General features: G+C 41.0%; 2 protein-coding genes across 2 annotated transcripts; one reads left to right on the plus strand and one right to left on the minus strand.

Annotated features, from left to right (window-relative positions):
* Window positions 1-456: 456 nt before the first annotated feature.
* On the plus strand, window positions 457-12,790 carry LOC128447776 (protein FAM102B). The gene is made up of 11 exons (XM_053430101.1): window positions 457-770; window positions 4,862-4,982; window positions 5,711-5,740; window positions 6,070-6,186; window positions 6,730-6,776; window positions 7,590-7,684; window positions 9,482-9,580; window positions 10,864-11,116; window positions 11,672-11,808; window positions 12,258-12,327; window positions 12,713-12,790. The coding sequence occupies exons 1-11, from the start codon at window positions 625-627 to the stop codon at window positions 12,753-12,755; spliced, it is 1,158 nt and encodes a 385-aa protein (XP_053286076.1). The 5' UTR covers window positions 457-624; the 3' UTR covers window positions 12,756-12,790.
* A 2,780-nt stretch (window positions 12,791-15,570) lies between these two features.
* Window positions 15,571-19,816, minus strand: henmt1 (HEN methyltransferase 1). Its single transcript, XM_053430803.1, has 9 exons — window positions 19,733-19,816; window positions 19,402-19,514; window positions 18,414-18,548; window positions 18,068-18,250; window positions 17,787-17,973; window positions 17,129-17,317; window positions 16,907-16,995; window positions 16,348-16,505; window positions 15,571-15,683 (listed from the first exon to the last, which is right to left on the minus strand). Exons 1-9 carry the CDS (start codon window positions 19,814-19,816, stop codon window positions 15,571-15,573), a joined length of 1,251 nt encoding a protein of 416 aa, XP_053286778.1.
* Between the last annotated feature and the right edge of the window lie 791 nt (window positions 19,817-20,607).

The raw sequence follows: 20,607 nt of genomic DNA on the forward strand, positions 1-20,607 counted from the left end.
TTATGACAATTATATGTTAATCCTCCTGTGAACTATTTCATTTATTAGTGCCCGATCACTGAACAGTGGGAGGCCCTGTTGAAATTGTAAGGATTAATCTTATTATTCTTATTTATTATTTATTTTAATATGTTTTAAAGAAATTAAGTGCTATTTGAGAAAATTGTAGTTATAGATATCATGTACATTACACCTCTCTTTCTATGTTTATATTATGTATCGTTTTTTAACCTATATTAACATATATTTCATTTTTTTAATGAATCATCCCTGAAAGATGTGTGTCCTAATACGTTTGTCAATATTGTGAATTATGTTTAGTCTCAGATTTTTACATTCTGCAAAGTGTGTGTGATGTCTTGCTGTCTAAAAACAGGACTATGTCTGTCAAATGCCTTTTAATTTGAAAATCCCTGACAGGAAGTCGCTCTCCCTCGTCCCTTCAGATGTCACAGTTGTCCCCAGCGTCTTCGCCATCCTCCCACCACACAACACAACACACCACACCATCACAACACAACACAACACAACAACCACCGTGTCCGTGCTGTCTCCACACCATGGGGCTGTGATGCCAGCGACGGGCGGCGCCGGCGCATCTTCTCCACAGTACTGAGCCTGTGTATGGATCTAATGATGATGAAGAAGAAGAAATTCAAGTTCAAGGTGGACTTCGAGCTGGACGAGCTGTCGTCGGTTCCCTTCGTCAACGGGGTCCTCTTCTGTAAAGTGCGGCTGCTGGACGGCGGCTTCTCCGAGGAGTCCTCCCGGTAATTCAACCCCTCAACTACCAGGCTCTGTAAACCAGTACAACCAGCTCAGTTTTAAACCTGGGTCAAGTAGTTGAACTAGCCCAGTTAGCTCGTGTTAAACCCCCCAGCCACCTAGCAGGGGGCATCACTAACCTGCCGTCAACCAGCTAATGTCTGTCAGTTGTCGTGTTGTAGCTCGGATTCAACATCCCCTCTCCACTCTAAGCTAATGCTAGGCAGAATTATACAAATGGTAGCATAGCCCGCTCGAAATATGTCTTCTAATGATGCTAATGCTCATTAACACGTTCAGTAGCATCTTCTTCATGTTCCCGGTCGACCTCAGCCTCCTCACCGGGCTGTGTGCAATCAGCTGATGGGTTTGTCCCATCACCTGCACACAGCTAAATGTGGCTCTTGTGAGGAAGCTGCTGCTGGATCGATAGTGTCCCGGGTTGCCCTTCAGTGGCCCCTGTGTGGTCTCATTCATCATTTACCGTCCTCCTGATTGATCCACCTGTCATCGAGTGGCGCTGATCAGGCCGGTGCATGGACTGTGTGACCCTGACAAGTCATTCACAGTTCAGATAATACCTCCTCCCATCTGCTCTGGGAGAAACGTCCTGTGTAACAGAGCCAATTCATTTTGATAGGAGCTATTGTGCAGGTTAGTGCAGCTCTAGGTGCTCCACAATTGACCAATGAGCTGGGGGAAAAAACGATACTTATACAATACTATAAATACAATTTAAAAATAATAGCAATTAAAAAGTACACTTAAAAAAGAAATTAAGGAAAAAAAATCAATGAAGGGGGTATGAAAACGTATATTAATAAAATGATTGGCTATTTTTTTAAAGGATATTACACTATTATAATAACTTTAATACCTCACTGCCTTTCTAATTCCTGTTTAAAAGAGCAAATTCATTTATAGGACCTACTGTGCAGGTTATTGCAGCTCCAAGTGCTTCACAATTGACTAATGAGCTGAAAGTAATACGATACAAATACAATGGCTGACAAGGAAAATACTATAAATACAATTTAAAAGTAATAATAGCAATTTAAAAATACCGATAAAAAAGAAATTAAAGAAAAAAAATCAATGAAGGGGATATAAAAACGTAGTAATAACACTATTGGCTATTTTTTACACGGATATTACACTAATATAATAACTAATACCTCACTGCCTTTCTGAACGGTCAATGACACCTTACAATATATCATAAATAAACATGAATAATTTAACTGTGTTGTTAGAATCAGATCAGGGGACACAGACACTTAAAAATGCAACAAATGTGACACAAGAATAGATGAAAGCAAAAGCAAGGAGGAAATAAGGTTAAGAGGGACAGACTCCCATCTCATGATGGGATATTATGTCAACTGGGATGATGGTAAATGTGCTTTGGAATGAGATTATTCCCCACAGAGCAATGAGCTTTTCATTTGATTATCATGTTGTGACCAAGAAAAGCCTCAAACCGGAGAAACTAGCTAATATTGTTTTAAACACCGACAACTCATCGGAGAGTGACACGGTGTTTGTCACCTACCAGAACAACTGTCGGTGTTCTGCCGACACCGTGAGGGATTTTCAGTAGATGCCAATTTGTCCGGTAAAGACAGGAAATGACTTATACCCGTTATTCAGTGTCTCCCTGCGGTCCACAGCAGTGTCGTGATAACGCTGTTATTAAAGTCAAGTTGAGACAAGCCACGACATTCACCTGTTCAAGCGTTCACTCATAAATCAGACCGGCTCCTAGCACTGGATGAAGGGGAAATTATTGTTATGTAGGGAGGCTGCAGGGATTAAATGGCTTCACCCTGATGATATAACAGGCCTTCTGCTTGCTTTAGAGTAAGTAGCTCTTATAAAATGGACAAATAGAAATGTCCAGTGTGCCGGACGTACTGAATCAGATTGCATCTGAGGTCATGGCATCAGGGTCGTTTTAACATGTATGCAGTTTTCTTTGTACATATCTGAGCAGACATGTAACAGGAGGAATTCAGGGGGTTCTGTTTTATCCCACAACCCCTGACATTGAAGTTTTCGCTATAATTAAAACAACCTGTTCTGCTTCAGTAGTGTTTCATTCTCCAGCTCTTTGTGTTTTTTTGTTTCACGTGTGGGAGCGTTCAATGACATTTTCCCGAAGCAGTTTGATTTGTGAGACCTCTGACGATCCCCTGAGTCATCAGAAGTGTTGTTCTATAAACTTCTTTTCTTTTCCTTTGGTCGGGTTTGTCACCGGGGATGCGTCACTGTTTTAACCCTGAACAAGTTTTACCAATTTCATAAGTTTGCTTCTTTGAAAATAAAACGTCTCGTGGATGAATTGAGACTTGATGTTCTCCACAGTCTGGCCGATATGGATTTAGGGGCCGATGGCAAATTCACGTTAAACAGATGTAGGAGAACATGTTCTTATGAAAGTTTTGGTTTGAAGTCTGACAGCAGCTGCTTTTAAAGGGGGAACAGCTTTGGTTTAAAAACATATCTGACACATGAACAGTAGAGAGACGAGATGGCTGGGCTTGGTTAGTGCTCACACTCACTAATAGGATTTTGCTGCGCTGAGAAGGGTTGTGACCTATAGTACATGTAATCAAATCTGAATTTTTCAGAACCATGCTGTGTCCATCTGGCCGGGAGCTCCATCTCTGAATCTTCATCGACGTTAGGATGAAGTCAGTGTTTGTAAAACGTCCGTTGTACATTTGCTGCCTTTTATTTTTTAGTGAAGCTGTTGTGTAACAAAAACCAGTCAATCCTGCCCATCCTTACCATTAATCCCCAACACCCTGTTAATCATTTAAGTCTCGTGTCAACAACACATCTTCCTCTGCAACATTTTCTGCACGACGCCATCAGCGTGTGGATCTTTTTGTCCCAATTTCAAAAGCAAACACTTGATGCATCATTTTCCGACCCAGTGTCTTAGAGAAGAAACTCGTTGAATTTAAATCCAGCAGAATGGGCTGGAATGAATGTCGTGTGGGCCGTCTTGACAGAAGGGAGTTGGTTAGGTGAGTGGGAGAGGAGACGACGCCAGTGAAAGGGAAGCCATCTGGGTATCGTAATGCTTCCCACGCACACACACTCTTCATCTCCTCCTTTCACCGAGAGTAAGCTACAGCCTGCAATCCCTTTAACTTTGAGCTGCTGGAGGATGGATGTCTCTCACTCCTTTGCTAGGAACAGGCCACACCCAGCGCCTTAACCGTTTGGTTCAGCAGTTAAATAAACAAATAGGTGAATTTATTAGTTCCTTTTATTAGGTGGTCTGAAGAATGGGAGGATGAACACACAAGCGTATTTATTGGCAGTTTGAATCAATAGGTTTAAGCAGGGATGAGATGCTAGGATTGTTAATCCCGTAGTCACTCATCCCAAGTGGTTTTCATCTGATAGATTAGAGATGTGATCTCTGCTGCAAACCTCAAGAAACAAGGCAGGAAGATGTTTGGTAGAACCCGATATGGATGATTAGGGCTGATGAAGTTACTGACATTAGGGAATAAAACAATTTCCGATAAGATACTTTGACTAATAGATAAATGAAAAAAAATCCAAAATCTATTTTACTGTTTTTCATTGTCAGTATTTGTTCCGTCAAAGTTTTCGCTCATCAGTTAATTCTGAAGTACTTTTATCTGCACTAACCTGAATGAAAGGTGTTTGAATTATTGATTGATACTTTCCAATACTGATGATTTCTAATACTCAATGCTTTGGTTTTTGAGGACTGAAAGAGTGAGGATCTAAGTGTCTCTCACACTAACAACCATCCTTTCCCACATGTGCAGTATGTGATCCATTAGGATTCTGATGCCGAGCCAAACAGTGAATCACAGTGTGAGTCGTTCAAACTGCAAATACAGGACGTGAAGCAGTTATTTGAACAGTGACATCCTCTAATGATCCAGCTCCCTGAGGAATGAAATCCCACACCTTGCCATGTTTCTATTTCTGTCTGTTCAATCTGAAAGCATGATCTGATACAAGTTGTTCAGCCCCTGCTCAGCAAACACGCAACAGTCTGACGACCATAGCTTGTACTGAAATAAGTGTTTATGATTTCCTGTCACAGGGAGCCGGTGCAGGCCAACTGCGTTCGATGGAGGAGGCGATTCTCTTTCCCCTGTAAGATGAGCGCCAACGCTGGGACAGGTGTACTGGACCCCTGTGTGTGTCGAGTATCTGTCAGAAAGGTACAGCTGCTGAACTCCACCATGACTTAAAATCCATAATCTGATGCTTTGCACATGAAAAAGCGATATCGGGTTAAAGATGCAACAAGAAAGATTAAAAAAATTAACTCCAATGATCGTGTCAGTGTAAAAAAAATTCTGTTATTAGTTACAAAAAATGATTTTAGAGGGAAAATACTTTCCTTTAACCTTTATCCTTAGAATTGAATGTGCTCTGTGCATTTTAATCATGTCATGTTACATAAACCAGGAAGTGGATGAGCCTGAACAAGCCTCCCTGGTGAAACACATGCTGTGTATCCTCTCTGTTCCTGAGACTAAACAAATAGATCTCTGTAGATAGCTACAGCGATCTATTTGTTTAGTCTCAGATACTCCAGAGACTAAAACAGAAAGCGAGACAGATATGCAGACTCCTTGTTCTTTTTGTAAATCTTAATCATTGTGCACATGCACGAGCCTCATTTCCACTCGGATTTAGAAACGTTCTTAATCATCAGTTTGTCATTACGTCCAACTGCCGGCTGTGGCTATTTATACCGCCCATACTAATTATTAATCACATATTACAGTATATCCCAAGTATTTTTTTAATTGTGTCTACTTTCAAACACATTTGACAGACAGATATTGACCTTTTTTAAATTAATTTAAATTGTGCTTAAATGAAGCTTTGACACTTTTGTGTAACATTTGTAATTTGTAATGTTTGTGCTTCTCGTCTCCAGGAGCTGAAGGGTGGGAAGGCGTATGCAAAGGTAATAGGCTCACACACTTCCGTTATCCAACCCCCATACCCGGGTCACCTACATTTACAGTAATCATCCATATTGATGTAGCCAGCCTGGTGAGCCCGTAGCAAACAGATGGCTCTCACTGCCTGCAGGTCGGCTCATTATATCATGTGCTCTGCCTTTAACTGTTAGAATGTGATTATCTACTGAGCACTCTAAACCTTGCACAGTCTTCTTTAGCTGTTAATATTCAAATTGCAGAAGCTGTGTTGATACTGTTTAATTTCTCTGAAGTGTCAATCGGTCAGTGTCCTGAGAGTAAACTAAAGTTCACCCCATTCTCTCTCTTTCAGCTTGGTTTTGCAGATCTGAATTTAGCAGAGTTTGCGGGCTCAGGGAACACAACCCGCAGATGTCTGCTGGAAGGCTACGATACCAAAAATACACGTCAGGATAACTCCATTCTCAAGGTAATGCTGGAGCTAAGATAAGGCAACCAAAACACCAGGGTTTGACTTCTTCAACATGATACCCTGCTGTTTTGAATACAAGCCTAGTATTTTTCTCAACTGGGAGGTAGCCAAGGCAAAGTTGTTTTTTTGCATAAGCATGGAGCATCGCTGACCTCACTGGCCAGGTGCCCAGGTCGTCCATTAGACTGCAGCCAGAGATAAAACAATTATGGAAGACTAGTGTCCTCTGTGCGAAAGAAGCTGGAGATTGGGACCTCACTGTTCTCCTGCCTTTATATCCTGCATTACCTGATAAATCACAACAACCCCTCATGTGTGACAAAACATCTGAAAACAACCCAGAGCCTCTCACTTGGACATTTGTGTTCACACATTCACCTTCCCTGATGAAAAGCCTATGTCTGAAAGCAGCTCAGGACAGCTCTGCTCAAACCAGAACACCTTTCCTTTGTCTTTGAAATAAGAAGAAATGCTAATAGAAAAGTGAATTTAAGTCAAATCTGAATATATTAACAAATAATCTTCTTTTCCTTCTCATAGGTTGTAATCAGTACACAGCTCATGTCAGGAGATCCCTGTTTTAAAACGTAAGTTGACATAACTGCCTTTTACATGTTGTGCTAAGTCTGTTGTTGAAGCGTCAGGATTGACGGCTGAAAGCTGATTGTGGCGACGCGTCATCCATCTTTATTTATAGTCTATGGCCATCACCAATCAGTTTACATCTCACTATCTGAATAGGTTTTATAAACTCAATTAATTGCAAATGTGGTTTGACTGAAAAAAGAAAAAGTGAATGAAATAGGGATTTCACTCAGACTGATTTCATGACTTCCTCATGTCGTTGCATGACAGTCGACCTTTAGATACATTTTCTCTCTTGTGAAACATTCTTTTAAAATCCTTCACTGTCAAAGTTATGACATTAAATCTGCTGCTGACTATATTTGTGTTGGAGCTGTTCCAAGGTGTGGTTCTTTAAACTGGGCTTTTCAGACTAAGTCAGACTAAGTTTCATGGGAATCAAACTACAGGATTATGAAATCCCAAGTAGCTGATCAGACGAGTAGTCCCATCAGTACTAGTCCCTTTGGTATAATTAGGGTTTTAGTTATTCAATGAATGTTTCAGTACAGAGGGATAAATGCTGCTTAACCCAAGGGCAAAATTTGACCTAGAAATGACTCAGTAGCCTGCATGTTTATGGCTAAAGCTGTATCTTGTTTTATTTTTCAGGATGGACCGTCAGCTAAATGCTAAGCTCAATGCTATTCTAAATGTTTAAAGTTCAAGGCCCGATTGTTCTTTCCTTCGACTAATCAAGCTTTTATTGTGATAATAATAATGGACACATTGAAACATAAGAAAGAAAGTGAAGCCTCATTGTCCTCTGTCCTCAGGCCTCCCTCCACAGCCACTGTGATAGGGATCCAGGGTGACGGAGAGAGCCTGCTGGAGGAGAGGAGGGGAGGAGACTCACAGAAAGGCTCTTCTGGTGAGACGAGCACGCCACATTACACTCCTCTGCTCTGCTTAGTAATGCCATCAGCTTTTCCAAACATTTACAGGGACCTAGTAAAAGAAACGCTTTGGCTTTGTGGAGTGTTTGCTGAGACTGCTGAAACAAAAGAAGCTGCTCCCTTACTGTTTCCTGATCCACTCTCTGTTACTGACTTGAGACATATTCCTAGCGACTGGCTGGAAACCTAAAGTACACCTAAAAAAAGCTGCTTTAAGACAAACACTGATGTCTGCAGATTCTCTGTATTTTATCTGGAGGAGATGGTGCATGTGTGAACGCAAATGTGAGAGTGAGAGGCTCCGGATTATCTGCAGACTTTATACCGAGGCGGAGAGAGTCTGCAGATAATCTGAAAGACAGGAGCGTCCGATGTGAGAACACAGAGGGGGATTCCCAGTTGGGTTCACTGTGAGCAAGTGATGGGAGGGGAGCGGTTGAACAAGCGACAGAAGCAGAAATGAAAATTTTTTTATATAGAATATCTCCCAGTGATAAACTGGTTCCATACACGTATCAGACACAGACAAAGTGAGTTGGCCCGTAGCAGTGTGTGTGTACACATGTTAATCACTTGTTCTTTATCACTGAGGCACAACTTCGATAACATGATCTGCTCCTTAAAGTTTTGTATATAGAAAAGTTTAAGAGCTTCACATGCCTTGCTCATGATGTCACTATAACTTTATGAAGTTCTTAAATTAAGCTGCAGATATTCCTTTCATAACTCATGTGATTATTCATGTTTATGCACTTGTGTGTCTCCAGCACAATGTTCTTCTGCTTCATGCAGCCTATCTGCCCTCCGCTATTATGAAAATATTTGCAGCTGTCGCTTTCTGCTACACTTGTCTCCCCTCTGCTCCGCTCCCTCACTCTTTGCCTGTGTGTGTGTTCATGTGTGAGCACATCTCTGTGTTGAATGCTTGTTCCTCCTGGATGCTGCAGAGTGTAGCGCGGCTCTTTCATGTATAATTTAAACTAGCTCTCTTTTAGGTTAGCTACAATCTGCTCCGACCCTGTGGGCTCTCACGTGGTTAAAAATAGGACGCTCTGTGAGTCTGTCGGGGGGGGGGGCGTTTTTTGCGTGTGCACACTACATGTGTTGTCTGCTGCAGACGATGCTCTTTCCTGTCGGCCTCATTGTGCATGATTGTATTGTGCAGGTGTGTGATAAACTCAAATGGGAGGTTTGGTCCTTTATGATATATTAGAGAAAAAAATGTGCTCACGTCTTCTTTAAGACAAGTAGGAATGGAAAAATAATCGGATGAGATATTCACACATAGATTTATTAGTCATTTGAACTTCCACTCTTCCACTAATAGGCCAAGAATAACTCCAATAAGAATCAGTGGTTTTGTTAGAAAGTGATAATTAGTCAGTTTTTTGCTGGTAGGTTGGTTTGATTGTGACACAAAAACTACTGAATGGATTTCCACAAAACTTGGAGGAAAGTTGGGACAAGAGCCAAGAACTAAGGAACAGATCCAGGAACTGGTTTTATCACTCCCTTAACATTGCAACATGTTTTTAACTTCACCAATTTCCCAGGGAATAATTATGAAATTGCAGATACAAAATGGAGAATTAATTAATAATTATCTTAATTGATGACAGTCAACCAAGATATTTTTCTCTTCAGACAAACAGATGAATGTGCCGGGTATTAAATAAATTGCTTCTTCCTGAATACAAAAGGAAGCCTAATTAAAAGATGCACGTTGACCTTTCTCATCCCGTCTGCTTCTTCTGTTCTTTCTGATCTCGCAGAGAGCCGTGAAGGGAAGTGTCCGATTGTGTCTGATGACCTGGGGGGCTTCGGACACTCCCGCACCTCCAGCTACGCCAGCCAACAGTCCAAACTCTCAGGTAGGGAAACCCCACATCTAAAGAACACTATTGCTAAAATATCAGCAACTCATAGCTTAAAATATATTAAACTAACCTAAAATCGTTTTTAAAGGAGAAGATGTTTATCAAAACCATCTGACTGATGAAATTATTTTCCAGTGTCATTCCACCAGAGCAGTTGAGACCTGAAGCTCGAGTTTCCATTAGAGGCTGATCAGATGACTGTAATAAGAGATCACAGGAAGTGGAGAGATGCAGTCGTCTCGTTCTAAATGTGCAAATGTATTTCCTGCCACATCATGTGACTCTTGTTGTGGTCATTCGAGCTTCATAACAGTGTGAGTGAAGTTTGCTCCTCTGTGGCCGTGATGAAATGAGGTCTTTTGGTTTTAAATGGCTGCAGACATGAGCAGCACGTGTGGTGTGGAAGTGCTAAATCATTAAACGCAATGCAAGTGGAAACCGGGTTCATAGGATAGCTACTTTTTTTTTCTTTGTGATGTTTAGGTAGTTAATCATTTACATTTATCTTTAATTATTGAAGCAATAATTGGACTCTTGAGTACATATGATTCAAATACAGATTAGTCCACTGGCATAGCAGCATACATCAGTAATATTCTGAACATGTCACATTAGCAGGTGATATTACATTACATCTTTCGGATATATCGTTTACAGCTACTTAACATTATTGACAATATGTTAAATCAGCCTGCTGCGAGAAGAGATGGCAAAATAAAGCAGAGCTGGTCAAAGATCAGTATTTACTGATTTAAAGAGAGGGAATTTATTCAATTTTATTTGTAACGATCCAAATCATAGTAGACATTATCTCTAGGCACTTTGCATAGAAGGTACTCTAAGGCTGGTTTAATTTGAAATGTCAAGGCACTCCCATGGCGTAACGTTTAAAGCAACACCATGAAACCTTTACTAGGCAACAGCGCCCTCTGCAGCTACACATGGTAATTCATTCTGTTGGCCCTGTGTCGGAAGGATTAAGTGGTTTTCATGTAGACAAGAAAATATCAATGATCCTCTGCTCCCTGAACCAGAAGCTCCCGCTGTAGCAAATACAGTAAACTTAATAAAGGCTGGTATTCAATGTCCTGTCCAGTGGTCAAAACAAAATACGAGTATTTACAAGTAAATAAATATTGAGCAGTCTTTTAGCCCATTTTCCTAATTCCAAGTCAGTGAACCGTCAAAGTAATTTTGAAGATAAAACACTTGCATATTGTTGATTTGTTTAAGAAGTGCTGCTGTATTGTTTTGAAACCATTGTCCATCCCTGGCAGGCTACAGTACAGGTCACTCCCGCTCCTCCAGCATGTCAGAGTTCAGCCACCGGAGAAACCATTCAGTGGGCAGCGCCTCAACGGGCATTGGCAGCATCCCAGAACCCAGCGAGGACCGGGACAGAGATTCCAGACCCTGTCCCGCGCTGCCCGAACACCCGGACCCTACCACTAACACCACAACTACCACTGGTACCAGTAACCCACCAGGCACACCGGTACACAGCGCCTCATCCTGTGAACGACTCAACAGGTGAGTACGAGGACGTTTTGGCAGGAAAATAAAAAAGGATTTAATAATTGTGGTAGAACTATTTAACGACGAGAGGGCAGTCAATAAGTTAAACATTCTAACTTTTAGTGTCGATAACAAGGACAAAGTTAAGTGGATGGATCATTATTTGGTGTCATTAACAGCTTGTTATGTACAAATGTTTGACGTCACCAGTGTAATTACCATAACCATGTCACAGTGCAAGATACACTCTTTAAAAGGTGTGTAGTTAAAATCTCAATAAAAGCCAAGTTCGCAGATGGGTGTGGTCTAACCGATCAGTGCTGAATACTCAAGTAATAATGAAGTAATGACAAGTGAGCGGCTGCAACAAAAAGATAACTTTAAAACCACAACTTAATTCAGGAGCAAAAATCTGTCTTAACTTAATAGAAATAATAAAGGGACATTTATCAATCTCAATTGATATAATTTGACCATAATCTCCCTTAAACAAACACCATTTCCAGTTTGCAGTGGAAACCATTAGAGGTCAAATGGCCACAGAATGATTCTCCTGTATCCTCCCGTCAGACATCCAGTGAAACAAGACTCCATGGAGTCTCAGCTGAAGAGGATGGACGACACGCGGGTGGATGCGGACGATGTGGTGGAAAAAATTCTTCAGAGTCAAGACTTCACACCGAGCCTACTGGACTCAAGTGCTGAAGGTAAAACACACACTGAAGCTCTGTTTACACAGCCACATGGAGATAACACAACCTGCAGTAAAGGTCTCGGTATTTGAGACTTTTCTCCTATTTATACAATTATAAATTCAGTAATAATTTATATTGTTTAGGTCATAGTCTTGCACTGAGTGATGTCAAAACCCAAAGATGTTCGACTTATTTGCTTAGCACACAGCTAGTTCACATAACACAATTATTAAGATGACAGTTTTCTGTCGCCCCCATGAGTCAGAGTTTGTACTTCGAGGAGCGGCGCTTTGTTTTCCTTCCAAGTTCTCATCTTGCTCAAAGCTTGAAGAAGAAAGCTGCTGTCAATACATGATTATTTATAGATTGCCTAGCAACTGGCTGCTCCTCATGAGAGGAATCCTATAGGAGGACGCTGTCGCTCTCCACTGACTGAACGTTTCTACAACTGTCTGTTTCAGAGGAAGGTCTGCGTCTGTTTGTTGGGCCTGGAGGAAGCACGGCCCTCGGGAGCCATCACCTTCCCACCAGGTGAGTTCACTCACCTTGAGATGTTCACTGAATTGAAGCCACGTGCTTTGTTCCTCTGGGGCTAAATTAGCTGAACATGGAGGACATGTCCAACTTTGGCTGATATTCTAGAGCATAGGGGCTGGTGTCTAGTATAATCATTATCTTACTATTTTAGCTTATAATAACTTTTTGGATACCACTGTACATTTTTTGTCGATGGAACACCCACAGACTGACTAAAGATGGACCAGAATATCAGATGTTAAATAGAAAAATGGTTTATTGGTTAAGTGCAGTTTAAGAAACATTTTAAGAAGGGACAAAAGACTAAATAAGAAGCGTAATAAGTTGTTAGTTTTCCTCTATAATTCTCTTTATGTTATCCTCATGTCTTTCCTCGCAGGGTTGGTGCCGGAGCATACGAGCAGGTGGTGATAAAGCGTTAGACCTGCAGCCTCACAGCCTCACTGACAGACTCACATCCAAAACATGGAAACAAGGCTGAGTTCATTTCAATCTCCATTCCTACAGCTCGTTACCTGATCAGTAACAACAGCGCCCTCCTGTGTCCATATTAGCTGTATGACATAGTAGCTTCCTTTTTTAGATATTTTCAACAGGCGGGGGGTGGGCAGTTATCATCTCAATATAAACAGCTGTGAATCTATGTAAATGAAACGTTGACCTGATTGTTTAAGACATTTAACGTGTATGTAACAGAATTTGTTCACTCCTCACGTTCGGGATGTAGATGTTCGATGTTTTTGAGGTAAAACTGTGTCGCCCGGCATCTAAACAGAACTCAAACTGTTGGGAACTGGAAGAAAAAGATAAACGTTTCATGTCTATTGAAGGAGTGGCATAGTTCAAACAAAGGGAATCTGCTCTGTAGAGGAGCCCACCATCCGTTTTCAATACATTCCTTTAGTGTCCGTGTTCGTTTGAGAATTCCTCCTGAAATGGGACGTTCTATTTAATATTCGCCTATAAGCTGCAGTTGCTGGCACTAACCTTAATCCACCTTTTAGTGTTTTGAAGGTGAGAATATTTTACTACAGAGACGAGGCGTCAGACTTGAGCTTTTAGCTGTGTGAACGAAGTGTGTGTGTGTGTGTGTGGTTGTGCGTCTGCTATATGATAAGACTACTTTTGTTAGTAGTATCAGTTATCCTGGTATCTTGAATGAGTGGAGGGATATAGGATCTATTGTGAGAAATGCTTGTTGGTACTTTGAAAAATGGGAGATAAAGTCTATTTGCTTACTTATAATAACAGAAGTCTCTGTTCTTATCAGCAACGGATTGTTTTTAGTAAATCCTGCAGTATTACTCAGCCGTATAAAAGGCTAAATGCAGTGACAAGGTTTTAAGTCAAAGACCAAAATATAAAAATGTGCTTTGCCATCTAAACAAATATAATACAACACCAGAAATCCCCTCTTCTTTGCCTCTCTAAAAACACTACTTGCCAGTGGCAGCAAAGCGGGACTGCTGTTTTTTGAGCAGTGAAGAAGAAGTGACTTCCAGGAACAGGGAAATTGCACTTTCATCTAGGTGAAACTAATAACCTTTAAAAACATGGTGTCAGATTAGGACACAGACGTGCGTTCTTGCTGATTCCTGTATATCGGTATCGGAGTATCTCTTACTAGAACAGGATCTCCTATGATCAATACGTATACCTACGCTTGGCCACGCTTTCCTAACATCTGAGCTCGCCCGATGACCGGGACGCTAACGTCAGTGAACAAGTCAAAGACCCTGTGATGCAACAACGATTTCATGAAGTGTGACTGATAAATACTGTAGTGCGTACAGTACAATGAAGGACTAGTAACTAAGTAATCCACTGCCATAAAGATACGACCCAGAGTAATGCAGTCATTTTCTGTGTGTGTGTGTGTGTCTCCTAGCAAAATATCAAGCAGATCATTAACATTTAGTGCTGCAGACGAGGCTAACGACAACATCAATATGAGGATTGTGTCACGCATGCAGAGGATTTGCATCAATATGGGGTTAAGTGAACAATTTGTTAGACTAAGAGCGAATCAGCCAAAGTACACAACACACTGACGGTACCTGGGACCTCGTCAGGCCTATGCATAAACTGTACTGATAACCTTAGACACACTATAACTCGTGAACAGACTGCACTCCATCTGTAATCTTCTGTCATTACCCACAGTAGAGCCAAGATACTCCCTCTTCTAGACAAACTATATACATGTTCTATCGATATCTGCACACATCAGTGTATGGTGTTTTAACTATACGTCCGTGTTCCGTTTCTACGTTCTGCATGATAACGACGTCCACTAGCGAGCGTGCAGAACTTGCCTCGTCATCTTTTCTTTTTAATTTGATACTGTGCTACGTTTTAACTTTGATATTTCCACACTGAAGAGAGGATTTCGCCTGTTTAGCATGTAGCAAGTCATTCTGTTCTCATCACGTACTGTTAAAAGCTGGAACTTCAGTGTGTTACTGTAAATCAATGTTCTCATTCTGTGTGTTTTCTTTTCTTTCTCAGCATGGTTTAAATGTTCCTGTGTTAAGATATCGTCTTCTTGGTTTTTGAATATCATCATCGCTGATATTGTGCCAATATTTTTGCTAAAGATTGTTTGTTTTTTTGGGAGGGGGGGCATCAGCACTACATAGTTAAGACAGTGTTAAGTGTGTGGCTACCAAATATCAAATATCACATTATATTTACTCTGTTTTTGTTTGGAATCAGATCACTTACACCTGTGTGACGCAGGTATGTTCATCTTGGTACCTAACATGTTGTTACAAACATGGTTGCTTCTTCTCTTCTGTGAAGCTGTTGTCTTTATAAAACTGTAATATGTATTCTCCTGTAAAGTGATGTTCTGTTCTGACACTGTCCAGTGTTTCCTGTTACAGACTCGTATTTTTGACCAACATTTGCTTCCTTAACAAGTGTACTGGATGCTTCTAATGTGTACCTTGCACTGAATAAAACTCTGTAAAAGCCTCTTTGCGTGTGGAGATCTACTTCGTTAAGCTCAGATCATTTACAATAATAACATCTTCTCACAGTTTTATTGTGATTATTACATTTGGTTGGTTTAAGTTGCTTTTCACTCAATACATTTATTTTTAAAGGCCAAATTAAATATTCTTTCTTTAGCAACTGGACGCATACTCCAAACAAAAAGTAGCAGTCTCAATAAGCCTTGTTGAATCCGAACAAGAGAACAACTTTGTCCTGGATACAAAAGCTTTGTCCTCCAGGTCAAACACTTGCCTCCCAGTTGTCCTCTTGCTCTGCAGCGGCAGAGTGGAGCCTGCTGGCCTGTTCGTACCCGCTGTCCTCCAGATCGTCCTGAGCCTCCTCTTCGTCAAGGTCTCAAAACACAAATGACAGAGCAGCGTCACAACCACAGAATCATTCAGGTGTCACAGAGAAAAGTCAGCTGATTATGCTTTGTTTTTCTAAGAGCTGTGTTAGTTGTGGAAAGCTTTATGAAACCACTTTAGATGTAATGTGCAGTTAAAATAGTGACATCTGCTGGACATATCTTACTACTGCATTTTATATGGGTTGAAGTTGCCTTGTGGACTTTTCTGTAGAGCAAACAAAGTTCACATTCTGTCTTGTTCACTAAAACCCGACATATGGATTTTTGGGGACCGAGAACACACGGATCCACGCTTGTTAATATTAATGAGGCTTGATATTTTACAGTTTTACCATAATTTTGGTTTAGTAAATTAAAAGAAAACACAAATACAGCCAAATATATAGAATTTGAATTACAAAAATAAACATTTGATGTAAATGCAATAAATCATAAAATATAACCAAATTATCATATTAGTCGATATCAGTAATTATGAAAAATGTCAATTAACTATTTCTGTTTAAAAGGAATAATTGCTCCTGATTAAACAGTAGAACATTTTACCAATCTGCTGTATTAACACGTCTTATTAATACATTCATTCCCTTCTGTTAACGTTTTACACGTTCAGAAAGGATCAAACTAAATGGATCAAATGACCACAGTACCTTGTTCATGGCAAGTTACAAGCACAGCATCGCCATCCTGGGTCAGTTCGACATCGGGCTCGTCCATCAGCAGACGTCTGAGATTACCCAGACTTCCACTGAGGGTGCTGACTCTGGGGCAGCAGGACCACAGCACATCCAGAGGGACAGACACACACCTACCACAGGTGAGAAAAAGCAACAGGGATGTGAATCGGTCACTGAGGCCAATGTGATGCACGTTTTAATGCACGACGTCAACGATCCACTACATTGAAGAACTGTATTCTCATTGTGATGCTGTGAGATTTGACGCTTTGAAACAACACAAAGCTCTGTAATCAAATACAGTGCAGGAGGTGAAGCGGTTGTTTTCACTGCTGTTTGTTTGTCTTGTTGCCGGATTACTAGATAACTACTTCACAGATTTCCTTTAAACTCTGTGGGGAGGTGGAGCACGACCCAGGAAAGAACTGATAACATTATGGTGTGAATTCTGTCCAGGTCCTGGTTATGATCTGTTTACCACAAACTTCTGAGTCAGCATGCGACCACCTAACTTCCTTTTAAAGAAACACACCTGAGTGATGTGCAGGAATCTTGTCGGCTTTGGAAATGTGTCCAACATACTCCTTCATCCTCTTCCTCCTGGTCCTCTGACGCTCCTCTCTCACACTGCGCTGCTACATTCCTCATCTCCTCTCTGCAGGCTGTAGGTGTGAAGTTTGAAAAAGAAAGACAACAAATATGTATTTTGCAGGGGCATCAAGTCGATCAAAAAGCACCTGTACTAAGAACACACTGTATATCCACCTGTGTGCTTCTCTTCTCCTTCCTCCGTCTCAATCGGTGCATATGAGGCCTTTCCCTCACCACTCTTCTTCTCCATCCACCTACTCTTCAGTTTTTCTGCCCCAAACAGAACCTCGCTCACCAGGACCCTCCGCAAGATGTTGTTGTCACACAGGCTGGGATAGTTTATGCTGCACAGCTGACACAGAAACACAGAAACCAATCATATCACATCTAGTGGATCAGGTAAAAACATCTCACCTAAGAGACTGGGATCACTGCGAGTTAATCTGCAGGCCTAGTTGACTATTATTCAAATTGCGGGAGGTCTGTGATTGGCTGAGGTATAGGTGTCCAGACCTTCGCTGCAGTTCACAGGGGTTACCAGCAGAGATCAGTAAAGCTTTAAAAATTGCCGTTAATTGCTGTTAAAGAAACTCACTCTATTAATCTCTGGTCAATTTGTGTTACTTTAGTTTTACACAATTACATGGAAATTGAGATAAACACAACTCTTGCATTCTCACAGCTCATCCACACATCTCTCTCTCTCTCTCACATCACAGGATCAGATGATCAGGAGAATCTAATGTAATGTGAGCTAGGCAAGAAAGGTGCCACATAAACAGCTGAGCCAGCAGGAGGTCCAACACATTCAATATACTCACAAGCTTGTAGGAATAAACCTCCTCTGCATCGGCACCACCCAACGTGTTTCTGTCATCTCCTCGCTCGAGTCGGCGAAAGACCCCGATCTGAGAGCAGAAGCCGACACTCTCCTGGTATCCTGACGCTGGCTGTCCGACCCCAGTGAACTCCACCTCATAACCAAACTGCGAACACACCTTCAGAGCCCTGAGGATGATGATTGGTCATTATCATTCAATAAGAGATTTAACAGCATGGGTAGGTGTTCAGTTCATTTCAAAAGTAAAAGAGCGTACTGTACCAGGATTTAAACTCTGCTCTGCTCCACTCAAACTTGTGGTCACTGTGCCTGAAGCCTCTCAGTCCGGGGAGGAGGGGGTTGTACTCACAGTTTGGGGTGCTGACGATGGCGGCCGCCGGGGTCATGTAACCAAACACGACCTCAGAGAACCGCTTCACGTCAGCAGGCGTGAGGTGCTCAATGCTGGAGACATCCGGAGAGACAACACCAGAAAGGAGAAATCAACACAGAGAGAAAGTGAGACACAGAGGAAAAGTATTTAAAATACGAAAATAGAAGAAAAAAGACCATTAATACTGATGAATGCAAGGAGGTTAAACGTCGAAGCACCTGAACAGGAACCTACAGCTCTATACTGGTCACCAGATCAAATCCTCTGAGGCGAGCATCTCTTTCTGTGACCGAGCCCTCGTACAGTTCGATGCACAGCTGATCGTAACTCGGCTGCAGGTAGTCGGTGGATAGAGGAGCTAACTCGTGCCTGAAAGAAGATACAAGCAGATTATAAGGCCGCGGCTACTTTTCAATAACTTTAAACCATATTTACATGACCAAACATTTTGTGAAATCTCAGTGTATACATGAAAAAGTGACAATTTAGTATTAAAGCTAACAATCAGAATTTCAAAGCATTAAGTTTACCTTAAATGACACAAATGAATGAGACAATAGTTTGAGGTCTTTGTCTGTTGTAACCCATGGCATGTACTTTTCCATTTGTATAGTGCATTATCCCGCCTGCTTCCCCACCGAACTTTTCAATAAGTATGAGAGCGTATACCTGCTTATAATTTGAGTGCATTTCTTTTAAAGCATACGAATTATTTAAAACTCAGCATAAATGAAAGACACGAAAATATGAATATAACAAATTTCATGACTTCTCCAAAACTTTGGGGATTTTATTTTTTGTAAGCAATTTCCAGGCCTGGAAATAAACATTTTACAATTCCATGACTTTTACAGGTTTTTCATGACAGTAGGAACCCTGTCTTTTACCTGTTGCGCCTCAGTTCACTATATTTCATTTCCTCTTTTTTTTTATTCATAAAATAAACAGAATCATCAAATTTTCTCATCTATTGATAACATGGATGTTTGTTTACTTCTCAATACTTAAAAAAGTCGACGACATCAATTATTTGAGCATAAAACTGTAGATGTAAACACATCATTTAGCAAAACGGTTACTTGTATTTATACATTATTAAATCCTAGAGAAAGTAACCACCTCCATGATATACTACACGTATTAACTCCAGAAGTACACAACTCTTATTCAGCCACGACAGACAATGAATCACTAAATGATTTTATTTACAAACGGGACTCACATCTTCTTCTTGACTTTGGTCCCGTCGATGTCCAAGCCGACCAGGAGGTGAACTTCCCGGTGAAACTTGAGTCTTTTCAGGAGGCTACACTCACAGCAGCCTAGGTCGAGCACCTGGGGACCAGGACAAGATGAAACCAACCAGAGGAACCAACACACGTTACAGTTAAACCAGGTTGAAGAAGCTACTGAACCAAATGCTGTCACGAAGTTAGCTAGCTCAGGTGATGACGTTAGCTAGCTGGGTGAGAAGGCTAGCTCTGACGTTAGCTTCGATGCTAACGTGTTTACATTAAAAAGCGGTTGTTTGATAAAAAAAATGTCTGAAAAACCTTTCGAGGTTTGTTTCTCTTCACGAAGTCGACGACGAACTGGTGCCTCTGCCGGTGAAGCGGCGGGTTGAACAGCGGCTCCATCTTCACTTCCAACTGACCCCGGAGCTGTGCACTGTAGGTCTTCCGCCCGGTGGAGGGCGCTGTTATCCACCGTCCACCCCCCAGTGACGTCGCTTTTAGAAATGTCCCAGGTGTGTTTTCTGTCTCTAGCCTTGTGAACACGAAATCTCAAAATTGTCAACAGGGAACCTCTTACATTTTTCGTGCAATCGTTGACTTGGACATGTGGATGAACTGATACAAGTTTGATGGTCAAAGGTCAAAGGTAAAGGTCACTGCGACCTCGCAAAACTAATTGTGTTGCCTTGTGAACGCAATATCTCAGGAAAACCCAGATCTGTATTTTATATTTTTTGTTAAAATTATTTTTATCAGCATTAATCATATTTTTGTATCACCGTTATTATTATCCTTATTATTTATACAATTACTGTTATTATGATTAGTATTGTTGTTGTTTTTATTGTTATTATTATTATTATTATTATTATTAAGGATAGCTCAGCTTAAATGCCAATGAAGTAAATGGTTTGGTTTATTTGTATGTTAGCCCAAATGATACAATATATAGATTGGCCTCTCAGTGAAGGCTCAGTGAGGCCTATATGGTTTTCAGTTTTTTGACTTATTAATATAATTTTGAATCAAAGTTTAGGACCAAGACTTGAGAGCTCTGATGAGAAAACACCAGTGACCAATACAGAACATTACTGAAGGGTTTGAGTATTGGTGCTTAATTGTAAAAATATTTTCCATGGAGCACAGATAGTTGAAAGTGTTGATAAGAAGTTCTTCCGAAAAATCATAACTCA

Source organism: Pleuronectes platessa, chromosome 9 (assembly GCF_947347685.1).
Source record: "Pleuronectes platessa chromosome 9, fPlePla1.1, whole genome shotgun sequence".
In the NCBI taxonomy this organism is placed as follows: domain Eukaryota; kingdom Metazoa; phylum Chordata; class Actinopteri; order Pleuronectiformes; family Pleuronectidae; genus Pleuronectes; species Pleuronectes platessa.